Source organism: Sturnus vulgaris, chromosome 9 (assembly GCF_052056855.1).
Source record: "Sturnus vulgaris isolate bStuVul1 chromosome 9, bStuVul1.hap1, whole genome shotgun sequence".
In the NCBI taxonomy this organism is placed as follows: Eukaryota; Metazoa; Chordata; class Aves; order Passeriformes; family Sturnidae; genus Sturnus; species Sturnus vulgaris.
In genome coordinates this window covers 11,047,866-11,073,382 of record NC_142251.1, presented here as the reverse complement: position 1 = coordinate 11,073,382, position 25,517 = coordinate 11,047,866, and the positions used below count along the sequence as shown (strand labels likewise).

The 25,517-nt window shown below is 43.1% G+C and overlaps 1 protein-coding gene across 18 annotated transcripts in view; it reads left to right on the top strand.

Moving 5' to 3' along the window:
• PTPRF (protein tyrosine phosphatase receptor type F) overlaps window positions 1–25,517 on the top strand; it is a 375,185-nt gene that overhangs the window by 266,555 nt on the left and 83,113 nt on the right. For 10 of the 18 annotated variants that reach the window (XM_088169798.1, XM_088169797.1, XM_088169792.1 and 7 more), the window contains exons 6-8: window positions 1,412–1,600; window positions 9,431–9,448; window positions 18,169–18,279. In XM_088169798.1, coding sequence (XP_088025924.1) covers window positions 1,412–1,600; window positions 9,431–9,448; window positions 18,169–18,279 — 318 coding nt within the window. Of the gene's footprint in view, window positions 1–1,411; window positions 1,601–9,430; window positions 9,449–11,124; window positions 12,279–18,168; window positions 18,280–25,517 lie in introns of those variants that run through there. The other 8 variants (XM_088169800.1, XM_088169793.1, XM_088169799.1 and 5 more) reach the window with 2 other exon arrangements.

Here is a 25,517-nt window from a genome sequence, read left to right as displayed (position 1 = left end):
TTTTTTTTTGTTTCTAGCAGATGTTGCTTTGTGCTACAGTCTTGATTTGCAAACAAGTCAAGGGTCTTGGGAATTCTCTTGAGATCTTAGGTAGACATCTGCAAGATTACCTACCATAGGCCATGTTCGTGCTGCAGGTGTGGCAGCAGAGGTAGAAGGAAGCACCTGAGGTGACCTATTGCTAGTATCTTCCTGTGAGGAGTGAGGGGTACAGATGTGCAGTGATAGCAGGAAAAGTCAGATTGCAGCAAGTTCAGACTCCTCTGGGACTCGGGAAGATGCTAAGGTCTCGTTTGTTTAAACACTGCAGTGAGCTGCGAGCCTTGCAGAATCGGATTTGTCAAAGAAAAAGTTTGCTTAAGGTTCCTTAAAACAGGGAGAAAAGAAATACACTGAAAATAATTGAGTTTCTGGTGCTTTAAAAGCTTCTTAATGTTCTTCAAGTTCTTTTTTTCTGCGAAAGTATGTTCTTTTGATTGCAGTTCAGGCTTAGCAGAGTACAGTACATCTTGCCACAGAATGAATAAATGAGCTCAGTTCTGCAGCTGCTATTGAATGACGATGTTGGAGCATGCCTTGGCTTATCAGCGAGGGCTGCCTAATATATTCCACCCAGCCTACCTGAGCGTGCTCTGCAGCAACAAACCCAATTAACTGTTTTTCTACCTCCTGTATGAATGATTTCAGTAGTTAAGGGGCTTCTTTGTTTCACAGTATTGTAGTAAACCATGCCAGAGCATGCACTGGCCATTTCTTGCACACTTCTGTTGTTTTCTACAGCCCAGAAAATGCACCAGGAGCTTGCCATGGCACAGTCTGGCCAGGCGGCTCATGAGCAGAGTGTGGCTCATTAGCTTTACATTCATTAGTTTCTAAAAGCCTTCAGAATCAGATTTGGAGATATGAGGAAGAAATTTACAGTCTATCCTACCAATGTGACAGAATGTTGCTAGTAAAAAAAAAAAAAAGAAGATTAAATGGGTCTCTCTGGACCTTTCTAAGGGGTTTTATTGTTTAGTTGTTGTTTTTCAAGATGCCTCCAACTATTTGACTTTGTGTTTGTCTGTTATCTTCAACTCATTCCTCCCACAAAAAGTCAAATACCTTCTTTTTACTGAATTAATAACAACAATGGATGGAGCTTATGTATCAATGAAAATTATGGACGTTTCCCAAGGCAATTGATTTAAATGGAGTTAAATTTAGTGGAAGCATCTATTGGTGTAATGAATGCTCATTATAGAGCCTAATGTGCTTTAAGGGCTTGATAACCTTCTCAGTAGGGAAGGTAGGCTGCTGTTTTCCAGCAGAGGCACAGATGCTGTAGGGTGGCACTGCTGTCACTGCAACTGTATCCCATTGCTACCTGGGAGTGTTTCTCTTTAACCTTGTGTGTTTTTTCCTCTTGCAGAAGACCACCTCCCAGCTGGCTTCCCAACCATTGACATGGGCCCGCAGCTGAAGGTGGTGGAAAAGGCCCGCACAGCCACGATGCTCTGTGCTGCCAGTGGGAACCCTGATCCTGAAATCTCCTGGTTCAAGGACTTCCTGCCCGTGGACACTGCAACCAGCAATGGGAGAATCAAGCAACTCCGCTCGGGTAAGGTAGCAAAGCAAGTAAGCCTTCCCAGCCTCCTCACTCTTCCTCCTTTTCCCTTTACATGCTGCTATTATTTTTTCCTGAAATGCAATTCTAAACCCAAATGTCAATTTGCTGTGAGCTTGTTTCTTTTATGATGTAAGAACAGTTCTTGGAGCTGATCCTCTCTGGCAGGATATCGTGGCTTATTAAAAGGAGACATTAGAATGGACATGCCTTTTGGAACATCACCTGGATATCTTCTTCGTTAGATCGTCTTGATATTGACCCAAATCCTTGGTAGGCTCAGACATTTCACTACCGACTCAGTGGGTCTCAGGTATTTTTAACAGGAGCACAGGATAATGAGATACTGGTTGAGATTTTACAATCAGTGGTCATTTGAAACTTTGCTCCTTATACAGACTCTGCAAGACAGTGCTCTGCTTTCCATTGAGCTCGTTGTAGCCTTACTATGTGACACCACAAGAATAAAGAAAAATCTGAAAAGCAGCAATTCTGTGGATTTCAAAAGAAGGTGGACACAATTTTGAAATACATAATTTCTTTTTGATTCTTTTGTTTGACAAGCCAGATACTGGCTTTTGAAATACAAATGGTTATTTCTTGGGGGTGGCTGAGAAAGCACTCATTTTAGCAAGGAGTTCTTGTTTTTCTACTGCACTGTTCAGTCTCCCAGGACTGTAAGGCCCATTAGAGAATTAAAGAAAATAAACGTTGCTTTATTCACTGATGAAGTGGAGCTCCCCAGTGTGAATTAGAGTGGCTGTTTAACAATGCACAGCACGACTACACAGCAGCTTTAGTCTGGGGGAAAAAGCCCCCAGTGCCCTACACAAAGTACAGAAGGGATGAGAGCTGGAACAACTTTGGTCTAGGGAGGTCTCATGCTTAAATATGAAGCAGATTGCCTTGCCTGGCCACGATTATCTCTGGACACTCAAAAGCTATTTGTTATGAGTGCTGCTGCCAGGGAATCACCATCTTCTTCTAAACAAGGTGAACATCTTGAAACATTTCCCTATAGCAGGAGCCTTCTGCATACATTTGATGATGCTTGGATGATAAGTAGGTTTGTACTTGGAGGAGTGGGTAAGTGAGACATCACTCTCAGCAAAAATAGAACCCAGCCTGACACTCCTGATCCCACCTTGATGTACCAGTGAATGCTAATTACACTAATGCATTTATAGTTTATGAAATTTCCCAGTGACCTTTAGCTTATCTCCCCCACAACATGGTTTAATCTTGATCTGTTTGTGCTGGAAGAAAATATCACACTTGTTAATTATTCTGAGAAGCTTTAGGAAGCAGCAGTAGGAAAGTGCACATGGATGTGTTTCACTTCGTAGCTGACTAAATCAGCATCAGAAATTACCATAAATGAGCAGCAAGGCATCCTCTGATGCACTTGCTGTAAGTTCTTCAGCCTCCTTTTCACAGGCACTTGACTGCCTCTCTACCAGCTGCTTCACAAGTTTGGTGAGATAGAAAGTTTAAAAACAAACTAGTAAAGCCTGTCACAGGGTCCAAGTTTTGATTCCTATTCACTGTTCTTGAGCAACATCTCAATTGAACATCTCAATTGAATATTTCACCTGGGATTCAAACTCTAGAGCTGGCTGCTTGCAGAAGACACAGTAATTACCAAGGGAGGTGTCAAGGGAACCTTTTAGAAATCAATGAGCAGCACACATCCTCAGACTCACAAAAGAAATTGATTAGCTCTCTAATGTAGTATGGGAGGTTTCTACAGTTCAGTGCAAGAGACTTCCAATTATGAGTTTGAAGTTTTGTTTTCAGGGATCTGGTGCTATGATGCCAAGAGACACCAAGGCTCTGCTCCACCCTGGCATGAGTGGGGAGCATGAAGTTTGCAGCTTCTCACGGGCCAGAGATTCAACCCCTGTATGCATTTGTGGCTTTTTCCTGTATTTGTAGTGGACATAAAGTAGGGCCTGCACTTTGAAGTGCCAGAGTCCCACTTAGGTGACTGCAGCACCCTGTATGAGCAGTGTGATGGCTTGGGCAGTTTCCCATTCATTCTGTAAGGTGTTAATTGAGCTCTCCAACACTACACCATAGTTGGGCAGAGTTGCTTTTCAAAGAAAAGAATATTTCAATAGATACCTCATTATATGGTAGAGTTTAATAGTTTGCAAAGTCTCTGCTCCATTAAGATCATATCTGATAGTCAGGCTGGCATATCTGCATGAATGTCAGTTTATACTATCTCAATCTAAATATACGCTCATTTAATTTCGTTTAATTAAAACCCAATAAAAGCAAGACAGATGTAATATAGTTAAAATAGCTGCAGCACATTGTGAGCCCAATACTGTGTATATAGTGTCTGACCTTCAATGAGTACATAATATATTCAGATGTACAAAATATAGGTCATGAAGGTCCAAGCAGCTTTGGAGTCTGACATAGAGAGGGGGTTGAGGGATGATTCTGTTTCTTCAGGCTCTCAGTATGGTATAAATAGTTAGAGGTAAAGAAGTAGCATGTTTGGGAAAGGTGCTCTCTTCTGACACTCACAATTATGTGGGCTGGCAGTGCTCTGGGGGCTTCAGGCAGATCTTTGAACTTGCATGCAGTCAGATCATGTGCCCCAGGGGGCTCTGAACATCAGATTCTAGAGTTCTGTTCATCTTCTGTCAAGGTACTAGAGTTTTGTTTAAGACATCCAAGACATTATCTTATTTTTAACCCCAGCAAGCTGGTGTCTTTGTCAGGAGCAAATGGACAGTTTATAGATCTGACTTGTATTATACTCTCCCTCATTTAGTAATTATATCTATCTGTGTGTATATGCACTTCTCCTGTTACACCTTCTGACAGCATAACTCTGTATTTGGAGAGCTTTTTTTAACTATTTCTCACCATTGCTTAGGTGTTTCTTCTCAAGTAAAGCTTAATTCTGTTATAAGTCCAGTTTGTGTTTTGCAAGTAAACATTAGGGTAACAGCTATAGAGATGAGAACACAAATAAATACAGGGTTTCATCTCTATTTTCCCAGATCAAGGCAGAAGCAAGGTCTCTGACTCATGCTGGTTGTAGCAAATTCTCCTTTGTTCATGTTGCTAATACTTCCCACCTCTTGTGGGGAGGCTGCTGTTCTGCAAGTGCAGTGACCCAGGACAACTCCCTGTTCTCCCCTCGGGGTGTTATGTAGCTTCACTCATTGCCTCTCAGTCAGTGACACAGGATCTAAGGCCAGCTCTGGGCTGGAAAACCTCCCCAGCAATGCTAACACATTCAAAATCTGTTTGGCTGAACTGATTTTAAAACTGTCCAGGCACTGTAGTATTACAGGTTGTGGACACACACATTTAGAGAGCTAGGGAATTACAGCTTGGAAATCCTTTTCAGGCCTGGATGTCTCCTGACTCTCAGGTCCATTCCTAGGCTGACAAGCTGACTGCAGCTTCAGTTAGGGAGGAGTCTCCCAGGGTGATAACATGGTGAAAAACAGAGTGGAATTCATAATAAAGATTAACACCTGGTGTCTTTTCCCTGGGATACATCCTGAGGTATTGTCCCGAGGATGTTTTTCCCAATTGTCCAATGAACTACTGTCCTGTCCTACCTGCACGTAACACACTTTAAATATGGGTTGTCCATACAATAAAGTTGGCCTTTTTTCCCCAAAGAGCTCCGTGTGTGTTGCTGTCCTTTCTCTCTCTTTGCAGCACAGTAACCACACAGGTGATGACATGCATGAGTTCTGGCAGCCAGAGTCAATGCTGCACCTCTAACCATGTTTTAAAATCAGTTAATGATGTGGTGGAAGCTCTCTCAGTATAGATCAGATTGTGCTGATGCTTTACAGTTCTTCTGTACAGATTCTTGGATCAGAAGCTCCTGAGGATTTCAAAGCAACTCAGTTGGAATTCATACTCTGAAAGCTCTTGAATGTCTCCAGTGATTTTCATAGCTGAAGAATTGCTCTTCCACCTTGCTCTTCAAAAAACATATGAACAAAATGTCAAATTAGAATAAATAGCTATTCTGACTGTTAACATAAGTCTTTGCCATGTAAGGAAACTCCAGAAATTCAGAAAGCCTTGTCTTTCATCTAATAGAGAACTTGGTGTTGCAAAAAGTATCATTCTCTTTTAATGACTTTCAATTAAATGAGTTACAGAACCATGCCCTAGATCCTAGTGCAACTTTCAGACAATTAACTGCAAGTAAAATATTAGAGAGGACTCTGCAGGTGACTTCAGTCACTCTCTGGAATAACGAAGGTGCCTCTAACACAGAAGCAGTGGGAGCTGGCTCACTATATCACCTGCTGCATTTGGCCTCTCAGAGTTACCAGCAAGAATTTTCATACAGGCTTGATCCTATCAATAGAAGCACTATTTACTTGTAAACAAAAGGAATGGCCAACATGCACAGAACTAACATGCAGAAAGAGGTGGTGCTTCTTGGTCCCAGTGAAAAGTGGCCGTGATGTCCATATCCTGCTGCTCTGGTCATACCTAGCAGTCAGTATCCAGCAGATGTTCAGCTTTTAGCAAGGAATAGCTTCGAATCCAGACATCAGATAGGCACTGACTTGGGACAAGATGTAAGGACAGCCTAAAAGAATGGAGATTGGGTTGTTTTATCCAAAAGGATCAGGGGATCCACACAAGGATGGAAATTTTGTCTCCTGGAAGAACCTAACTGCGCACCTGGGTCTTGCTGTGTGAGGTGCACACAGCAGTTGTGCAAGACCTTTAGACTCCCTGTGGCTTCTGGTGGCAAGTAGTCTTTCACTTTTGAAAAGAGTTTCTTCCTAACCTCTGCTAGGAAGTAGCCAAAAGCACTGTCAGAGTTCTCTGGGATTCAGTGTTGCACTGTTCCAGTGCTCAGTTGCAGCCAGCACGAGCCGTGGTTTCTCTGCTGATGTTACTTTGGAGTGATTTTTTGGTGGTTTAGGTTCCTACAAGGAAGTGGTATGTCAGTAAGCCTGTGGTGAGTTTGTCAGCAGAGTAAAGTCCCTTCTCCACACTGGGAAATACTGACACAAATAACCCCAGGAGGTTTTTCCACTGTATCATCCTGTTTTTCCTTGCTTTGGTATCTGACTGGATGCTTCCAGTACACAGAGAATATTAAGGTCAGCACTTGTTCTTGACTGAGGTGAATGTATGGGGTGTTACTCAGTGTCTGTTACCATGAAGAAGAAATAAACTCTCCTTCCTTATGAGTGTTTCAGACCTTTCAAACACAAGAAATCGGGTTTGAAGTTTGATCTTGGGGTGCCCTTTGCATAAAACCACTTGGTGATCACAGGGCACAAGTTAGTCTCAGTAACCATTTGAGTGATGACACCTCCATCACTTGATGGACTCTCTTAGGTTGGGACTCTGTGGCCTGTGTGCTGTGATTTGTCCCTTTGAGGGACACCCTAAGTGGACAACAGGCAGAGATTAATAATCATATGATGTGAAGGATAAAGGGAAACTTCTATTTGTTCCTTCTGGATGAGGAAATTTGGGGTCTGACCGAAAAGCCTTGCACACACTCTGTAGTGTTGTCCTGTGACTGAAAAGTGAATGTCTTAACTTTGCAAAGGTGATACACACATGGAACAAACACTGCAGTAAATACAGCAAGCCTCTGTGTTGTTTCTACAAGGGTTGGATTGCATTCAGAAGCCAGGAGGATTGGGATTTAACAAATGAAAAAATTAGCTGGCCACATTTAAGATTTTAGAGAATCTACTTCAAATGTGCAGTTGCTTCTAGAGCTCTGTATAGACAATTGCATAAGAGAGAAAGGATTGAGCCTCTGCAGGGAGTAGATAAAAAGATTTCGTGCAAATCTTTTCAGTTCTAGGACAGAGCAACAAACCCTTTTTCAGCCAGCTGAGAGATAAAGAAGTCATTTTTTCAGCCCCTTGGGCTCAAAGTTGTTGCATCATTCCCATGGGAAGTGACACATGGTGGTGATGCTTTTCTTAACTCTGAGAATTGGGAGGGATAGAGTGAGGAACACGCAATACACCAGAGTGGAAATGCCCTAGACCAAATAGGGCAAAAATATCACTTGGCAAACTTTCCAAACAGGAAAAGAGAAATAACCCTGTTTTTCATGGCTGTGCTATTCCATGCAAGAATCTCTGGGTATAACTGTTTTGTTAAGGGTAGCAGTAGTTATTAAGATACATAAGTAAGCAGCAGATTATTATTCCAAGAGAGAGATTACCCACAACTTCAGTCACTGCAAGATTTTTCCTGATGCTTCAGTCATCTCTGGATAGAAGACATCAGAAAATATAACGAGACATAAAGTTAAAATGGGATAATGTCATCTTGGCAGAGGAAAATGCTAAAATGAGTAGTTTGAATTGCACTTCTGCTTCAAAAAAGGGACTCTGCCTAAAGGAAGGGTAGTTAGAAAAGAAAAAGAATAAGTATAAATATTGTAATTACTTTTTAAGAGGCAAGTTAAATGTTCTTAAAATATGCCTTCTTTGTATTTACAGAAATTCTTTTCTGTCTTTCTTTCCCATTGGGTGATCATTTTTGTGGATAATGGAATGAGCTGTAAATCTGAGATACACGACACTCTTGTATGCATACTGGTATTTATTAATCAATGCACTGAACATGATTTGACACATTGTGTCCTGTTTAACCCTATTTTTCTGTCTGTTTAAACTCCTCAGTTTTCTTTGGTAAGTGCTTGGTATTCAGATCCTACAAATCTGCATAAAACCAACACATACCATGAACTGCCTACAGATTCAATTTGCATGAATCTCTCCCTTATACTAACAGCCTTCATATGTGCAAATTAAGACCAAGGGGACAAAAGTGGAGATTAGAACGGTTCCCTGCCAATTTGCCCAGCTGGAGCTTCTCCATCATGTTTCAGTATTGATTGTGCACTGAACTCAAGACACTGACCAGTGGAGCCTCCACTTGCTAAATACCTTGACCTCATAAAATGAACCTTTATAGATTATTGCAACAGGATAATTTAACCTTACTCCCGGAGAAGCCCTCCTTATAAGATACTCTTCATTACAGCATGTAAAATTATCTCCAGTGCCTTATAAAGAGGGTAGGGATTCCTTTCTTCTGCTAACATCCAAATTAGACAGGAACAACAGAGGTCTGGCTAGTGTGCCATTGTTACATTACCAGAAACCCACTTCATTTTGAAATATTTCTGTATGTAAAGTTAATTCTGCATGACACCAATTTCTTTGCCAGAGGGAACCTGATGGAAGGGTTATGCGAATGTGGAGAATGTCTCAAAACTGATTTATTACACTTTCCTCTTAGTTTAATGTCTTTGAGCGAGCAGATTTTGTCCCACTGGTCATTCTAACCTCAAAGCCAAATTGCACCGAGTGCCCGCAACCATGTGCTTTCCACCTGTCCTGCCCAGCACACTCACAGTCACACAGCCCCAGGACACAGCCTCCCTGTTCTATATGAGGAATGAAGGGGCACTGCACCATCTCCCCAGTGTCCTCCATCTCAACTGCTTGAACAGTGGTGTGGGTGAATGCAAGTGATGAGGCCAGCCAGCAGTGCCACCTCGGCAGCTTAGTTTGGCCCCTGTTCATGAGGGTGGGGGTTTTAATGGCAAGATGCAGGGCTGGATGCTGCACTCCTGAAAGCAATAAGCTTTACTAACCTCCTGAGAGTGTCACTCTGACTTTTATTGCACATCAGTTTCTTTTTGTTTATTCCTGTCGCGCTAATACAAATTCTAGCTTTAAAAAAACTTTCTGCTTTTTAGTTATAATTTTTTTCCTTTCCTCTTTGTACTAATGCTTCTCTCTAATCTTATTTGCATTCAAATTACCTCACCAGGTGGTACACCGATCAGAGGTAAGAATGCTGAAATGTGCCTCCAGTTGTCACGTCACTTCATCTCCTGTCTGCCTTGTCCCCTCTCCTCTGGTGTTTCTCATCTTCAGCTTTTACTCTCAGCCCTAACTCTGCCAGTGCTCTCGCTCATCTGCACTCTCCCACTAGTGTGTTTATTTCAGTTGGGTTTCAGCGTGATTTTTTGTAGACTCATCCATTGTAATTTTGCACTGTTGAAAGGGGGTTATTCAACGGAAAGTTTGCAAAAGTTTGGGAGATGCTCCCAGGCCTCCCCCACAGAAGAGTTGACATCTCTTGCAGATCCTGAAAGTCTCTGAACTTCCCACACAGTTGTGACCTTCTGAGGTCTTGTGTCTCAGGGGTTTTAGATGGATTGCTTTGGTGTGAGTGTATGGAGGTAACATTTTCACAAGAGAATAGTCAAATTCATCTGTGATGCTGCTGATAGCCATGAAACTCTAAATGGAAGGAGAAAAATTCTTGAAAGGTTGAGCAAATGTGACTCTAGGATAAAGAGCACCTTTGTGTTCCTCATGTTTCTCTTTTAAGTGCACTCACCCTTTAACGTGATGGCGTAGTGGAGAACCACTGACCCCGACCCCCCTTTCTGAGCTGGACATTCTGATGTTGTTTTGCATCATTAAAGTTTGTTTTAAATAGATAAATCAGAAGCATATCTGGCTGCTTAAGCCCTCATTAATTAAACCCGCTCCTGGTTTGACAGCCCAGCCCAGCCCAGTCCCTGGGTAGTTTTCACAGCCTGTGTGCACCAGTAATGACTTTCCAATTGGAGTGTTGTTTTTTCTAGCCTGAACACTCAAAGCTGTCTCTTTAGATTAACTTTAGCATGTTAATCAGCGTTATGTGCTAAGGCCCTTCTGAATTCTCTTGTGATTTTGGTTACCCCTCTTGATTGACCTCTGGATTTCTTGACAGAATGACTGCTACCTGTAAATCAACACAATCTCGTTCGTTCAGTTTTCCCCCTTCTCCCTTTTCTTCCCTCTTTTCCCTGAATCACTGCTGGAAGTTAATAATCTTACTCTTGGAACTGGTTCTGTTGCTGGGGTTTAATGTTTTCAGCTCCTGTTAAGTGATTTTAGAGTAAATGTGAATTACTGTTTGATACGTATTTGCATTAAGTTGCCTTTGTAGCAAATTGGGTCAGGGAAGAAGACTGCAAACCTTATTTTTATAAGAATGGGCTTATGTATCTGTCATTCCTCCCTTTGGAACACTGGAGATTGACAGCTGTAATGTTACAAAGTCCTTAAAACTATTTCTTCATCTCCTGTTTCTACTGCGAATGCTAAAATGAAGTGACAGATGGAATGCTAACTCTCCATCCGCTCTGAGCTCTGGCCGAGCAGGCTGAGTGTGCAGCCATCCCAGGGCCTCCCCGCACGCTTTGCTGCATGCCCTTCCTAGCTGATGACATTAGTGACTCAGCACCAGAACCACATGGATGCTCCATACGTCCTGCTTGGGAACCGATGGCATCTCTGTGAAAAGAACCATCCATCTCATAAAACATAAGTTTCCCGCACCCCCACCCCCTTCCCACCCCCGTTTGAGTCCTGATGAGGTATTTTAAGAGTGTTCTTGACATTATTTAAAATATATGTGTCCTGTTTGAATGTCAAAGATGACATTTCTGTGAGAGCAAACAGAAGCCACGTGCTGCTCTCTGGCTTCTCCTAGAGGATTTCTGTCAGCCTGATGCCTTTTATTTAAAATGGAGGTCATTGAATTTCTAAAGATAACGACAGATTAGATGAAATTATGATGGTGAGGTTGTGTCCATGTAGAAGTGACTGTTCTGCCATGTTCTATACCCAGCTGCACTCTTGTTCCTCATTAAGGTAAGTTTGATGCTTTGGAATCCGTTAATTTGGTCTGAAAGGAAGGGTGAACTAATTACTCTTAATGAACCCTTTTGGTAATAATGTTTGGGGGGAAGGGGTGGTTTTGGTTTGATTTCATTGTTGCTGTGACTGTGTCACTAGGAGTTGTGTATCTGGAGTTCTTGGGATGGTATCCAAGACAATTCTGTCAGAGCGGCAGCAGACCCACCTGGAGGGAACAGCAGTGGTTAGACACAGGATGACCTGATACGTTCTACCATGCTCCCCTCCAAACAGGAAGAGATTTTTATCTCTAAACAAACTCATTTGACCTTACCCACACAGATTTGGTCCTTTCTGTCCAAGGCATCTCTGGCTTCCCTGAAATGGGAGGAACTCCCATCCATAATTCAGAATTTCCATTTGCAGCTTCACTCTTTATCCCTATGGGACTGCCCCAGATAGTAATTTAATCTTGAAATCCCTGTTTGTTCATCAGAAGGACACAGAGCTGGCAAATGCCTGTCAGATTAGGCAAGAGCTGGCTTCTTAAGGTGACCCACAGATAATATCAGCAAATCCATGTTTAAGCAAGTTCTTCCCCATTTATATTTCGAAAGTAGAATACAAGATGTTCATTTCCAGAATTTCTCTGCAATTTAACTCACTCAACCTTTTGTAAAATCTGACTGCATTTTCCTGCTCTGGGGCTGTAAGAGAGAGCAGAATGCAGTTGTGTTTCTAGTGGGTGTTGAACTGAGCAAGCACTAGATTGGATACACATGAGGAGGTGAAGAAATATCATCATCTCAGGCATTATCCCTTTCCAGTCAGATTTATTTGTTACTTTTCTGTCACCACAGGAAATATCAGAGGTTCCTATACATAAGAGTATTTCTTCCTTGCAGACGTCAGCGTAGCAGAGGTCTGTCTGAATTAACTTTAGATCAGCTCACTTGGGTGTCAGAAGCTGTCTGGGAAGCCAGGTAAACACCCGCACCAACTTCTGTATAGCTGTAGCTAAACCTTTGCAGTCCCAAGTGAACTGGTTTAAATATAGCTCCATTATTTCAACGCTATCCTGCGAGCTGGAGCGTAAAGCTATCCAAAGAGATTAGAGGAAGCTAAAAGAATTTTGCTGTCTCTTTTTGAGGATGTGTTTGTACATTTGGTTGTACTTTGTGTATTATAGGATTTTCTTACTGTTTCTTGAGCTTTTTCAGACACCAAAAGAAAGCAAAAGAAAAAATTCTAAGATGAGATCTGCTTGCAGGAGAAGTGCCAGGGGGAGGATGGGTGGGGTAGTGCCTGGAAATGCTTGTAATGCCATGTTTCTTACTGTCACATTGAGATTGACTCATGTCCCTTTAGAAGCGCACAGAGGTGTTACTGTGCTTTTGTCAGTGCTGTAGTTTTGCTTCTGAGGCAGAGTCCCTCGAGATTCCCTGTACCTGCTAGTGAGATATCAAAGCATCCTGAAACTCTCCTGTCTAAGAGGAGGCCTCACTCTGCCGAGAATGTTGGGTCTCCTTTCCTCCCTCTCTGCCTGAGTCCAGCTCCTGGCAGCAGCCAGGTACTATCAGCAGCTGCCGCTGGTGCTCATGAGAGTGATTTCTCAGCAGTGCTGCCATCCAGAACAAGCCCCTTGTATGCCAGTCCCCATCCTTGCAGGCATAATAACGATTATGAACACTAACAATGAAAATACATCTGTAGTTACCTTGTTTTGCATATTTGGCAGTGCCAGTAGCTTGTGGAGGCTAGGTACAATCCTCTATAACAGCTGGGAGATGCTGCTGTTATAAATTACCAAAAATAGTGAATATGGGAAATGCTTATTTTCATTTTTAGTGACTCTCACATGGCTCAGTGTTTTTTTTCACAGATCCCACAGCAAGTGTTTGTTATCTCAGGCAGCAGCCAGGACGTCAGAGTCCAACTCTCCCATTGTCAGGGCTTCACATTGTTTCTTTGTCTACCATATTCACATTCATGAGTACTTATTTTGTCTGGGATTATCTCTGACCCTCCTGCACAGCTCTCTGGATTTTATTGGAGAAATTCCCCCTTCCCTAGGAGGAAATTTTTAGCAAAAGGGATTGGGACCCATACCTGAGCACTTTGTTGAAGAGGGACCTGGCTGAAGAGAGTGCTAAGAATACTGCTGGAGGAGAAGTCAGGTAGTATTTATGTGAAGGAAGCTGATGGGAAGCAGAGGGAAAGAAAAGGGAGGGATTTAGGGATAGCCACGTGCTCTAGTGTGCAAGTAGGCTAAATTTACTTTTCTGCTGAGTAGAAGGGTCCTGATCAGGTAGCTGGCTTCATTACGTCTGTATTGCAAGTCCTTTCCTTAGATGAGTGCTGTGTCTGCAGCCTGGTTTCTCTGACTCTTAGGTACTTACAGGAGTGTTTAATTCCATGTCTGATTTTATAACCAGGGCAAAAAGTCAGTCGTCCCCCTCCCGCGCCCCCCCCCCGGCTGTGAGCCCCGAAGACTGAGGTTATGAATGCTCTGATAAAACAGTTGTTCCCACTGTCTTGGATGGAGCTCTGCCCTGAATTGATACAGAAGAGCATCACCCCAGGAGCTGTGGTGTTTGGCTCCATGGGGTGCTCTCTGGGAGAAGAGAGCACAAGCTCCCAGTGAGCTACGGAGCAGGATTTCAGAGAGATCAATTTGTAAGGCAGCTCAGAGCCTTTCACATTTGGGTTGTCACCTGGAGAAGAGAGTGACAAGCCCTCCATGGCACAACAGTACTTAGCACTGCCAAAAATTGTCCCTTATCAGGATCTGCCTTCCTCATGCTTTCTCTGTGCAGGGCACTTTTTAAATGCTTCTTTTAACCACTGTCACTGCAACTAACGATTCTGCCTGAGCACGAGTATATTTGAATAGATAAGTATCTTGGAAAGCTGCTGGGCTGTTGTCTGTGCCCAAGTTAAAGAGCAAAGGAAAAACTAGGAGAGGAAAGGGAGAGACTGGCAAGGAGATACCAGCAGAGAGTAAAAAGGAATAAGGAATATAAAGTAAGGAATGCTTGTCAGTCAGCAGGGCTGACTCCTGCCCTCAGCCCTAGAAAACTCTGCCTTGTCACTGTTCTCCGTGGCACTGGAGAGCAGCCAGGGGTTTTTCTCAGGAGCTGTCAGCTCTCTGACAAGCTGAGATGCGTTATCAGGAGCAGGTCTGAGGCACAAGCAGGACTGACATGGCATGGCAGTGTGGTGAGGAATTGTTCCCCTCTTCCTCTGGAGCTCTGCTGCAGAAGAGCAGTGGGGGTCGAGTGGTGCTCAGCAGGGACAGGTTTCACTCTGATGTGCACATGCTGCTGCAGAGCCCCCCAAGCTCCCAAACAAGCTGTTCACTGCTCCTCTGTGTACTTGTATCCATGACCTGGTGGTAGATGGTGCTCATGCACCCACCAAAGCCCTGCTGTCTGATTGCTTGTCAGGACTCTGCCACGCAGATGGGAGCCGGGCACCTGGCGCGGGAGCTCTGGGGGAGTCCATGTGAGAAGTCTGCAGTAACGTCCTGTGTGAACAAGACCTCACTCAGCAACTTATGCAACATAAATCCCAAAGCAAAGAATAAAAGTAAATCAGCCTTCCTAGCCCTGGTTTGCAGAGGCGCAGAAGATTATGAGATGTTGACAGGGCTAGGAATAGAAATCAGATCCTTTGCACTTGTCAAGGCAAAGAATTCATTGCGCTTTTGAGCGTCTTTGGATGCAGCTTCCATGAATTTCAAGGAAAGATGCTACTCAGAACTCAGCTCTTAACTTTGCTGTACTTCTTGTGTCCTGTCCAGCCTAGACATGAAGCCTCCAAGAGATGATGTCTTTCTTTCTCTGGGATCACTGAACTAGGGCTGAGATCATTTTACAGGAATTTTTTTCCCCAAGTCTCAGATGCATGTGTGTCTCCAGGTTTCTGATTTCAGAAACGTCTGAGCTTCTTAACTTTATTCATGAATCTTCGAACTCTGAGACACCCTACACTTTCCTGGATCCATCACTTAGTTGTAGGTTGTCCTTCAAGAAAACCCCTACAGCCCTGCTGACTGCAATCAGTTTACCGTGATCCTTCCAGTTTCTGCTGGCTGTCAGTTATGCTGCAGGGTCTGTATGTTTGTCTAACGATGATTTATAGCAGTACCTATTTTCTTTCTGTTTCATATGAGAGATCTATGTTAACTTCCTTCTGCTCTGGGTTCTTGTCTTCCTCCTGACATACCGTAATTTAAATAGTTGTGCCAACCCAGACAAACCCAGAGTCCCTTGCCCAGTGTCCCTGAGCAGTTTGTAGGTAGTTGCTGACACGTTTGTAGTATGATTCTAGAAACTGGTCCATGTTGACAGGCAATAACAGCATTTCTTTTGAAACCCCCCTCATTTTCTTCATTCTCTTTTTTCTTTTGTTATTGAGGTCCCTAAAGATGAAAAATAGTTTGATTGACATTTAAGAGGCAGAGAGATCATGAGTATAAAGGGTAAAAAAATACTAGTGATATGTATTAGATGGCTAAAAGGGTCATATAGAAAGGTCTGTGTTTATGGCAGAATTATCTAGGGATCTTACTTTTTTTCTAGGTAGACACTACTATCACTTGAAGCTGACTCTGCTTCCAGCCCAGCCACTTGGGTTTTTTGTTAAGCTTGGGTATGTTTTGCAACAGACAACTTTTCCCAGACAAGCTTGATGGAAGCACTTGGAATGAGCTCTGCAGCACATGCATGCCCAAGGAATGATGAGCAGAATTACAAAGGGGGGTAATATATAGTGAGTTCCAAGAAAATCTTCCTGACAGAGAGCATAACCAGGCAGTGGCATCAATTCCTTGAGGAAGTGGTGAAAGACCTATTACTTGGCACATTTAAAATGGGATTGGACACAAGACAAGTACATTTACAACAGGGAGCAATCCTGCCCTGGCCCCCAGGGATGCATGAGGTAACCTAATAGGTCTTTTCCATTTCTAGATTCTCTGATTCTCTGTATCTTGTCAATGCTGGGAAACTTTGTCCTGCTCCACTGCCTATCATGCTGCTGTCTGCTTGAAGATGTTTTTCCCAGACAGGGTGTAGAAATTCACTGTCCTCCTTGAATTAAGCAGCAGAGCTTGGGAGGCTTCAGCCTGCGGGTGTCGAGAGTGCTGTGGCCAGGCAAGCTGGCAGGTCCTTTTGTTAGTAGGTGGAAAGACTTTTTGCAAACGAGCTTTCTCTGCCTAGCTGAAGCCTCATTTCCAGCACTAATGCAACAATAGGGAGGGCTCTGTACATCATTTTTATTATATGGCAGAACCCAGGGAAGTTCATTTTTTCCCATGACATATAGGCTTATGCTACAGTCTCAATTTATCCTTCTAAATAATGTAGGTGGCAGTGGTTGATTCACATTAGTTTTTCTTCTGTTCTGATGATATGAAAAACTGAGTTTGACCTCTGCAGCTTGAACCAGCAAGAAGGGAGAAGGCAATTTCACCAGCTATTCTCAGTGCGGCTCTCAGTGGTCATTTTGAACGGTGGCGAGCAGAAATGAGTTCAGATCATTACAAGCAAAGGGGTTAACATTTTTTAGTTTGCTATATGGTTTGTGAGCAGAGTTCCCTTCTTGTAGGCAATATTAACCAGCAGAATCTGAGCACTTGGGGGCACTTAAAAAATTATTCCCTCAATGCCTGGGGAAAGCAGGCTGAGCAGCAGCCACTTCAGTGTCTGGCCAGAGACCACACACTCCTGCAGTGCCAGGTTGCTGTCATATGCATCCTGCTTCTTCCTTTCTCTGCATCTCCATCGTTTAGTCTGCATATGGAGCCCAACTAAGGGAGTTTAGGTGTGACCAGTTGTGCAGTCATCTGTGCTGGGCAAGAATTTGGATGAAAGGCTAGGCTGCCAGGCTGAGTGCTGCTGAACACCAGTGGAATATGCTGAGTGGATGAGAGAAAACCAGGTTAGACCATTGCTCACTTCCACATCACTGGTACTGTTTGGGTTCCCCATGTAAATTGCTACTCTCTGTGCCCTGACAATTACTGCCATTATTTACATGTGCCCCTAATGCATTTGGGGGATGGGATCAGATCATGTCCCAAGGAATGTGCAGCCTGGGATAAGCAGCTATTCCTGACCCAAAGCTGGGGGGGAGCAGGCACTGCTGGGACAAAGGGAGGGTGGCCTTCACATGAGCACTGTGCAGCAGTTTGGGTGTATTGCATTGGTGTGTATCTCTCATATCTCAGACTAACTTTCTAATGTTTTTTTATTGTGTATGGTGAAATCTGAAAAAATACAAGGAGCACTAACATGAAAAAAAGCTGACGAAAGGCAAAGTGTTTTCTCAAAAAGAGATGTCTTTTTGAGACGTCACCAAGGAAGAGTGCTGAGGTGGGAGGGATGGGACTCTGCCAATTTCTGCAGGAAGGTTGTAATTTGTTGAGTGTTTGCTAGGCTTTGTGTGGATCAGATAAGAAGCAGCTACAGTTAAGTGTGCTTTGTGCTTGCCTGTTTTGATTAAAGACTTATTAAAGGTCCTTTTATTAGGCAGGAGTCCTGTATGAAGCTGTAATTAATATGTATGTGTATGTTTTCTTCCTTTATTGAATCAAAAAAATATAAGTGGTTGGGGTGGTTAGAAATAAATCAATAATTGGTTCCCTGCACATTAGAAAAATAACTATAATCAATTTCACAAGTTTCTAACAGCAGGCTGGGTACCTTTGGCTGCACGCTGGTACCTTGTGGGTCCAGGGAACATCATGAAATATTTATCCAGGAAGATGCCTTAAAAGTGTGGGGCATGGCCTTCCTTTTCAGAGGCTGTTGGTTTGATTACCAGATTTTCCATAACCTGAATTGTCTGTTTCATCTTTTTTGTGTACAGGAGCTCTGCAAATAGAGAACAGTGAGGAGTCAGACCAAGGCAAATATGAATGTGTTGCAACCAACAGTGCAGGAACCCGCTACTCTGCCCCAGCCAACCTTTATGTTCGAGGTAAGAGCAGCCTGCGCCCAAGGAGGTCACTCTCCTCCTTCCCAAAATCTCCATGGTTTTCAGTGAAAGGAGAACGTTCCCTGCCTTCACGCCCTGATGACACTGTGGATTGTGTGATGGGGCCTTTTGTTCAAAAACCAGCAAGTTCAATGATATCTTTGATCCACGTGTTTGACTCACAAAGCAAATCTGGTTTTGCTGTTTATATGGTGTTATGTAAAATACTGAAACAGGAGCAGAATGGGAATTCCTTTCTCTCTTGAGCTCCTTCTGTGTCATAGTTAAATTGATTGGGATCAAGGCGTGCTTAATTGTATCAGTGTAAACTAACTGTGGTGGAGTAGTGTAAAACTGGTCATGCACTAATCTGCCAGAGGTGCTCAGCTATACTGAGCCAATATTTAGGCCTCTGCTTTGGAATGTGTACCTTTAAAAACTGAACAGCTTTTTAGAGTTGTCCTAATCCATCTTATATGCATCAATGATTGAGCCTCTGGGTATTAGTGGCTCACACTGGGAACCTGCTGGAAATTAGCCACAATTCATGTAAATCAATTTTTCTAATGGTTACGCTGTGTTGCCAATTTAAAACTGTTTTCAACATACCAAAATAAGTAGATTTTATATTAGGATAGTCTCCTGGCAGTTTTGTTGCTCTGCATTGAAGGTGTTTGAATTAGCTTGGAGAGAAGCAAGTGCTAAATTCCCTGTGCACTTTCTGTTAATTTCAGCAAGAAAAAAAATGTGCTGCTTCATATGAAACTTTGTAGAACCAGAGTCATTGGTCAGGAACCCCTGGGAAATGTAGTTATGGGTTTTCCCAAGAAAAGAAAGAACATTCTTGTGCTGGTGCTTATTAGGAAGTTAGAACCAGATTTAATTTCCATATAGTAAATCAACAGACTAATAGTAAAATCTCATATTCATTTCTTCCTTCCTCTGATTTAAAGAAAGAAAATACAATTTAAAGGCTGCATATGCATTGGTTAGTATGGAAAGAGGACATGAGAATGATAAAGTCTTCTCATGCTGTGTTTGCTTCTAGGAGTGGCTTCTGTCATTGTTTTTGTTGTTTGTTATGGGGGACTGCTTTTTTATTTTGCAGCCTAATTTGGATTATAAGAGTCTTTGGAAGACTGAAGTATCCAGTTAAGCATATTCAGAAGATGAAGCTATACCTGTGCAGTGGAATCACTCATTTCACTCTAACAATGTATTTATGCATGGTTTTAAATTCCCTGTATTCTTGCAATTTCATTTTTCAGGCAAGCTGTACTAAAACTCATCCCAGATTGACCCTTTGCTCTCTGAGAGAAAGGATTCTAGTTACCAGGTTGGCTGTTCTTGCATAGGTTTGTGTGGATATCCAGCTGTATTGCTGCAGTATTTGGGATGCTTTCACTTCCTGTGACATGCTCAGACTTGACTGTCAATGTTCTGTTTTCTATAGACATGTGGCTGAAAAAGGCACAAAAGCTTCAAGAGGTAGAAAAGCCTCTTCTTAACAACTATACAATTTCTTACTAATGAACGCTCTTTGTTTAGCAAATGAATCCCAGAGGACTGAGGAGTGTTCTGGATTTTACACTTGGCTTGTGCTCAGCAAGGTTCATCTGTCCTGTCGGGGCTAAGCATGGGCTGTGGGTGGTGTGCACATGTGAGAGGATCCTCATGTTCACCCACAAAAGCATGTTCTTCGACATATGTTTTGCTGTTAACTGTCACTTTTTTACACATAAATGTTTTTGGAACAAGCCTTTTTCTTGCACATGATCTTTACAATGTGAATCTCCAACTTACGTGATCCTGTTAAAGTCCTTCTATATATTTAAGACATGACACCTCATAAATTATGATGATGTTACCAGAATATATTTCCTGTGCATACTAAGTCCTAGATGGTATTTTTTGCTTACAGTTTCTGATAGCAAATGTTCTACCAAAAAAAGGTCTTATTGTTACTACATTAAAGACCTCAAAAAGTTACTCAAACAGAGAAGATTATTTTATTGCTTTAATGCAAGGAAAAAAGTTAGAATATCTTACTTTCTCAGGTCTGGGAAACAGGATAGAAATCCCTGATATTTTGGTGTTGTGATAGTCCTACAGTATTGTCATTAGGCACATCAGTGACTTGCAGTAGGATCTTTAGAAAGTGCCTGCATGTTTACTAGAGAGGACATTAATTAATGCTAAATTACAGTGGAAATTAAGTCTGTGGGCTGCACCGCCACTGCTTGGTGGTTTTATAATGATTGGCCTCATTGAAGTGAATATCCAGAGTCGTCCACTTCCTTGGGAAGCATGGCTGAGTGCTGAGCAGCAGCACTAATTTCCAGTCTGTGTAGTTCTTGGGACTGCTTTTGCCTGCTCTCAGTTACAGCCTATTGCTTTTCTAATAGTTCAAATGTTTGTTTGTCTCTTGACTCTTGGGATTTATGTTTTTGATCATATTCTCCCCTTTCTAGCCTCCCAGGTAATCCTTTGTGAGTGGGCTGCGTTAGAAAGCACAGGCTCATTAGCATCTTTATACTTTTCATGCTAACAAAGGAAGAGGCTGGGTGCTGAGAAGGAGTATCTGGGCACTGCTCAGGGCTTTCTATATCAATGGAAAAACAGGAGGAGGAAGGAGCAGGCTACACCAGTGTCTTGTCTCTGTAAATCCTTTAGAGCCAGCACTTCTGCACAGATGGACTTCATTAAAAGTTAAAACATTTCCACACCAGGGATTTGTAAAGGAAAATGGATGCATTTTCCTTGGAGCTATTATTTTCATCTTACTAAGTGTGCTGGAAAGCAATCCTCATAAGCCTTCTGCCTCTGGACTGATGGTTCTATCTGGCTGCTGCTGCAGAGCTGAGATGGGGCTGGGATCAGCACTGGGAGCTGACTGCCTCCCACTGCTGGAGGGTGGCACAAAACATCCAAACCATCAGAGGAGCAAGAACAGGGTGAAAGCAAGAGCAGGGCGTGTGCCTTGGCAAGGTGGCTATCTGGACCATAGCTGGGACTTTGAAGGGAGCACAGTGGCATATTCCTATCCTGCCCTTTAACCACAAACTCGTTTGCCAGTGCTGGTCTGGGTGTTATAGTTACCACCATGAAGAAACGCTCATGCTTTTGTGGTCCATGGTTACATCTATCACAGTGTATTGTAACAATGATTAGATTTGGGACTTGATGGTGCTGCAGGGTGAAGGAAGGGAATAGAAACGTGGAAGATGTGATTCCTCTAATCCAAAGAGCTTACTGTCCAATTTAGCAGCAAAAGATCCAAGATGTTGATTCAAGACATTTAAGAAATTGATTTAAAAGTAGAAGGCAGATTGTACCTAGTATGGGGGAAAAAAAAAAAGGTGGTGTCATTTTGTCGTGCTTGCTGGGAGTATAGTGTAATTGCACTGATTCACCTATACTACTGGGTTTTTAGTAGCACATTTCACTTTTAATTTGCCTACAGCTTCAGGGACATTTGCACCAAGAGAAGCGTTTTCAGCCACAAGTCTTGTCCTACAAAATGCCTGTGAAGGTGGTGGCCTGTGTGGTGCACCCCACAAGAGATGCACTGTTATTTTCCTCTTTCCCTATATGAAGGGTTTTCTACCCTTTCCTTTCTCTACACATGAAGTAAATGAGTAGGAAGACTGTATGTAAAAATACACTGGAGTTCACTAGAAGTGCTCCCCAGTGCTGCTTATAGTAATGAGCAATGCCAGTGCTATTAGAATAGTACTTACAGGAGCCCTGGCTGCATACTTGACATCAAATGAGAAATCTGCTGCCCAGTTTTGTCTTCTTAAGTGCTGCTTTTTAGGCCTTCAAGGCACAGCCCAGTGGGGGAAGTGTAGTGAGTTCTCTAGCCCAAAATGCTACACATACTGTAGAGAAGGAGCTGCACAGCTACTTTTTTTAAAAGGCCATTTAAAACTGAATTATCTGCTTTGTCCCCAAATTGCAAACTAGTAAATCAGACTGCAGTAAATAGAAAGGGTATTACTGCAAAAATCTGTGCTTTCTTGATCTGCTTTTTGAAGGACCAGGCTACTATTTCATTTGGCAGCCCGGAACCCTGCTTGGAGTCTGAAATTTTATTTGCCAAATTTCACCAAGGAGCCATCACCCAAAATGAAATTCGGATTGCAGCTCTGTCCCTACTAGCAATTCTCTGGTCTCTGCAGGGTTTTACCCTTGAGAACTTGGCAGTAGCTTAGGCTCAGACACGGAGGGAGCTCACTGAAATGGCTACTTTTGGCTATATGATACTTACTGCAGCAGGGACCTTGTGTAAATAATAATAATTCTGAATGACTGACATGAGCCTGGAGCAAGAAGGCTTGACGCCTTTAAAAAGAACATTTTCTGCTTATGTAATATTAAAGCAGCTAAAATAGCAACAGCAGTCAAAGCTCAAGGCTATTGCCAGGAGAAGAGTAAAAGCTGAGGACAGTGGTTGAACAGTCAGCAACCAAAACTGGAGATGTCTGAAAAATGGCTAAATAACAAAAGAGAATACATTTGTTTACAGCCCATCTGTATGCACACTTCTGGCAATGTGCTCTGTTAAAGCTGCCTCTCCTCAGGGTTGATGAGGGTGACAGTACTTGACCAGAGAGGGGCACTGCCAGTGCTTGAGGGCCTGGCAGTGATCCCAGGCAAGCAGAGACTGGAGAGACTTGTGAGGAAGATGTCTGGATGACAGGAAGCACGAAGCAGCAGTTGAATCAGACTGGATGCCCCGAGTGCTGCTGTGGACAGATGTGTGCCCTGGACCATCAGGAGAAGCCAAGGCAGGCTGTGCTAGAGGCTGCAGAGCATAGCCCTCAGCAGCTGCTACATGGCTGAGGAGTCTAGAGGGCCACAGCATCCCTGTGTGCTCTCTGCAGAGTCCTGACCTCGGGGTAAATCTGCAGTGCAGCAGAGACCAGGGACACTGCTGAAGGGAGTGCCCTCCTGTTCATGGAGTTGCAATACTTTTCATTTCACTTCCTCTGCCCCACGCTGGAGCTGTAGCCCTGCTGCTGTGACCCACGTCAGAGCAGCTGTGGCGTGGGCAGGGGCACCTTGGCTAGCTGTGAGCAGGCTGGGGCCAGCACAGCTGGGGCTGTCTGTGCCACACGTGACACTGGCACTGTGGCTCGTGCTGCTGTCACTGCATATCCTCACACTGGAGCTGCCTGGCTTCAGAGCCAGAGAAGCACACGGAGGCTTCTGCCAAGTTTTCTCCTCCCCAGATATTACTATGAATATTTTTGTCATATTTTCTCCTAGCAAGGAAGTGTGTTCACCGTCAGTGTGTTTCTATGAGCATTCTGCTATGCTGTAATACTTGAAATGAACATGGTTTAATAAATAATAGTTCTTTGTCCTTCAGCTAGCACATTCCAACTAAAAAATCCTAACTAAATAAGCTTCACAATTTTATTCCTTGCGAAGTCCTGTGATGGTTCAAAGTGCATTGCAAGACTCGAGTCTTATTTGTAAAATGACCTTTATGGAAAATAGGAGAGTGACTGGTGGCTCAGTGTATGATAATGCAACACAGAAATGTACTTGAAAACCTCTTTCCCCCTCCTCCCCACGTGACCTGCACAGACATCTGTGGAACAATTAGACCTGCATATCTGTGCCAACTAAATGTCCATTTCCTCCCCTTCCATATCCACTTGAACAAAGGACTAAGAAATACATCTCTGGTGCTCTGAGATTTTCTCATAATTGAATTCATGCATGCATGTGTGTGCACTGTGAATGGGAAAGGATGGTTGGGCACCCTGAGCATCCTGTCTGTCTCTCTGGGATGGAATATACTCATCACTGTGGCATGAGAACATTGTTCATCAGATATAATGGAAGGTTGTCTTATTCTCATGTAATCTGGCGTAAAAAAGACAATCTGTCCTTTTGTTCCTGTATACCACTAAAAGCTGTAAAGGATAAAATTTGATTTATGTGGAATCCTTGAGACACAAGATGTGTTTTTGGAGATAAGCAGGTACAGGTTCATTCCCCTCTGGGTTTTTGTTAACCTGTCTGTCTTTTGGATTCCAAAGTGTCTGGGTTGGCCTTTATATTAATGCCTTGCATAGCACCAGAGGGTTTTCACACAGGACAGATGCTGGCAGTTCACAGTAGAATTGTAATACCAGGTGGGATAATGAACTTTCTTGATGCTTTCAGGGAAGTATTAGCTTCCCACTTTGAAAAGCTTTGGAAATGTGTTCCTTTGTTTGAGCTACTGATCTAAACTCTCAGACCTGTCCATTCATATCCTGGCACAGCCTCCTGCCTTCTTTCAGGTACCTAATGACCAAGACTATTCAAGAGCACAGTCCCCCATAAATCCAAATGCATTCTTTCTGCAACAAGCTGCTGTGGTTAGAGTATTGCTGCTGCTGTACAGGCAAGCACATCTGTGGCAGAGTAAAAGCCAAATTCAATGGGCATAGGAATTTCTGCCTGTAGAGCATGAGAGCCATCTGACAGTCAGGACTGGCGGACGTGTCTGATACAGCCTTGCTCTTTGCTTCTTTGCTGTTTCAGCTTGGATCTCAAAATGGAGCCCCATTTTTACCTTCTAGAGTTCACTATTTTCTGATGGTTTTCTGCCATGACTTGGCTTGCACTTAGACTGGCGTGTTCAGCTTAGCTGCCAGGCAGCTCAGGTTCGTGAGAGCGCAGCAGCGTGCCTAGTGAGCCATGGTGTTCTGCACAGGGGATACTCTGGGTAACCCCAGGCTTAAATCCTCTGCCTCTGTCCCTGCATGGTGGGGAGGCAGATGTTATTTACCATCACTGCTCAGTCATTTATTCTGTAGAAAAGCAGAAAAACCACTGATAAAACATGCTTTTTACCTTAGGAGTGACATGGATAGAGAACTGGAGATAAGGGACCATGTGAATGGAACCTGTAAGGAGATGAAACTTTCAATTTACCATTTATCAGGTTTATCTCAGATAAAGCAGCAGCTGTTTAAGCCTTAACTAAGGGAAGAGCAAAGAGAACTTTCTGCCCAGGTGTTCCCTCTTGCTTTATAGCTGTTCCAAAATAGCCTGCTACTGGTTTTTATTGCTTGTAAGCCAGTAATATAAAATGAGATTAAGAGATAATCCAGCAGTTAATGACAAATAGCAGGTCCTAAACTTCTTCATGTTTGACAAATCAGAAAGTAATCTGTTTGAATTAGTGTGTTTCACATGCGTCTCCTGACCTTTCCAGCTGTAATCTGAAGTGTCAACAC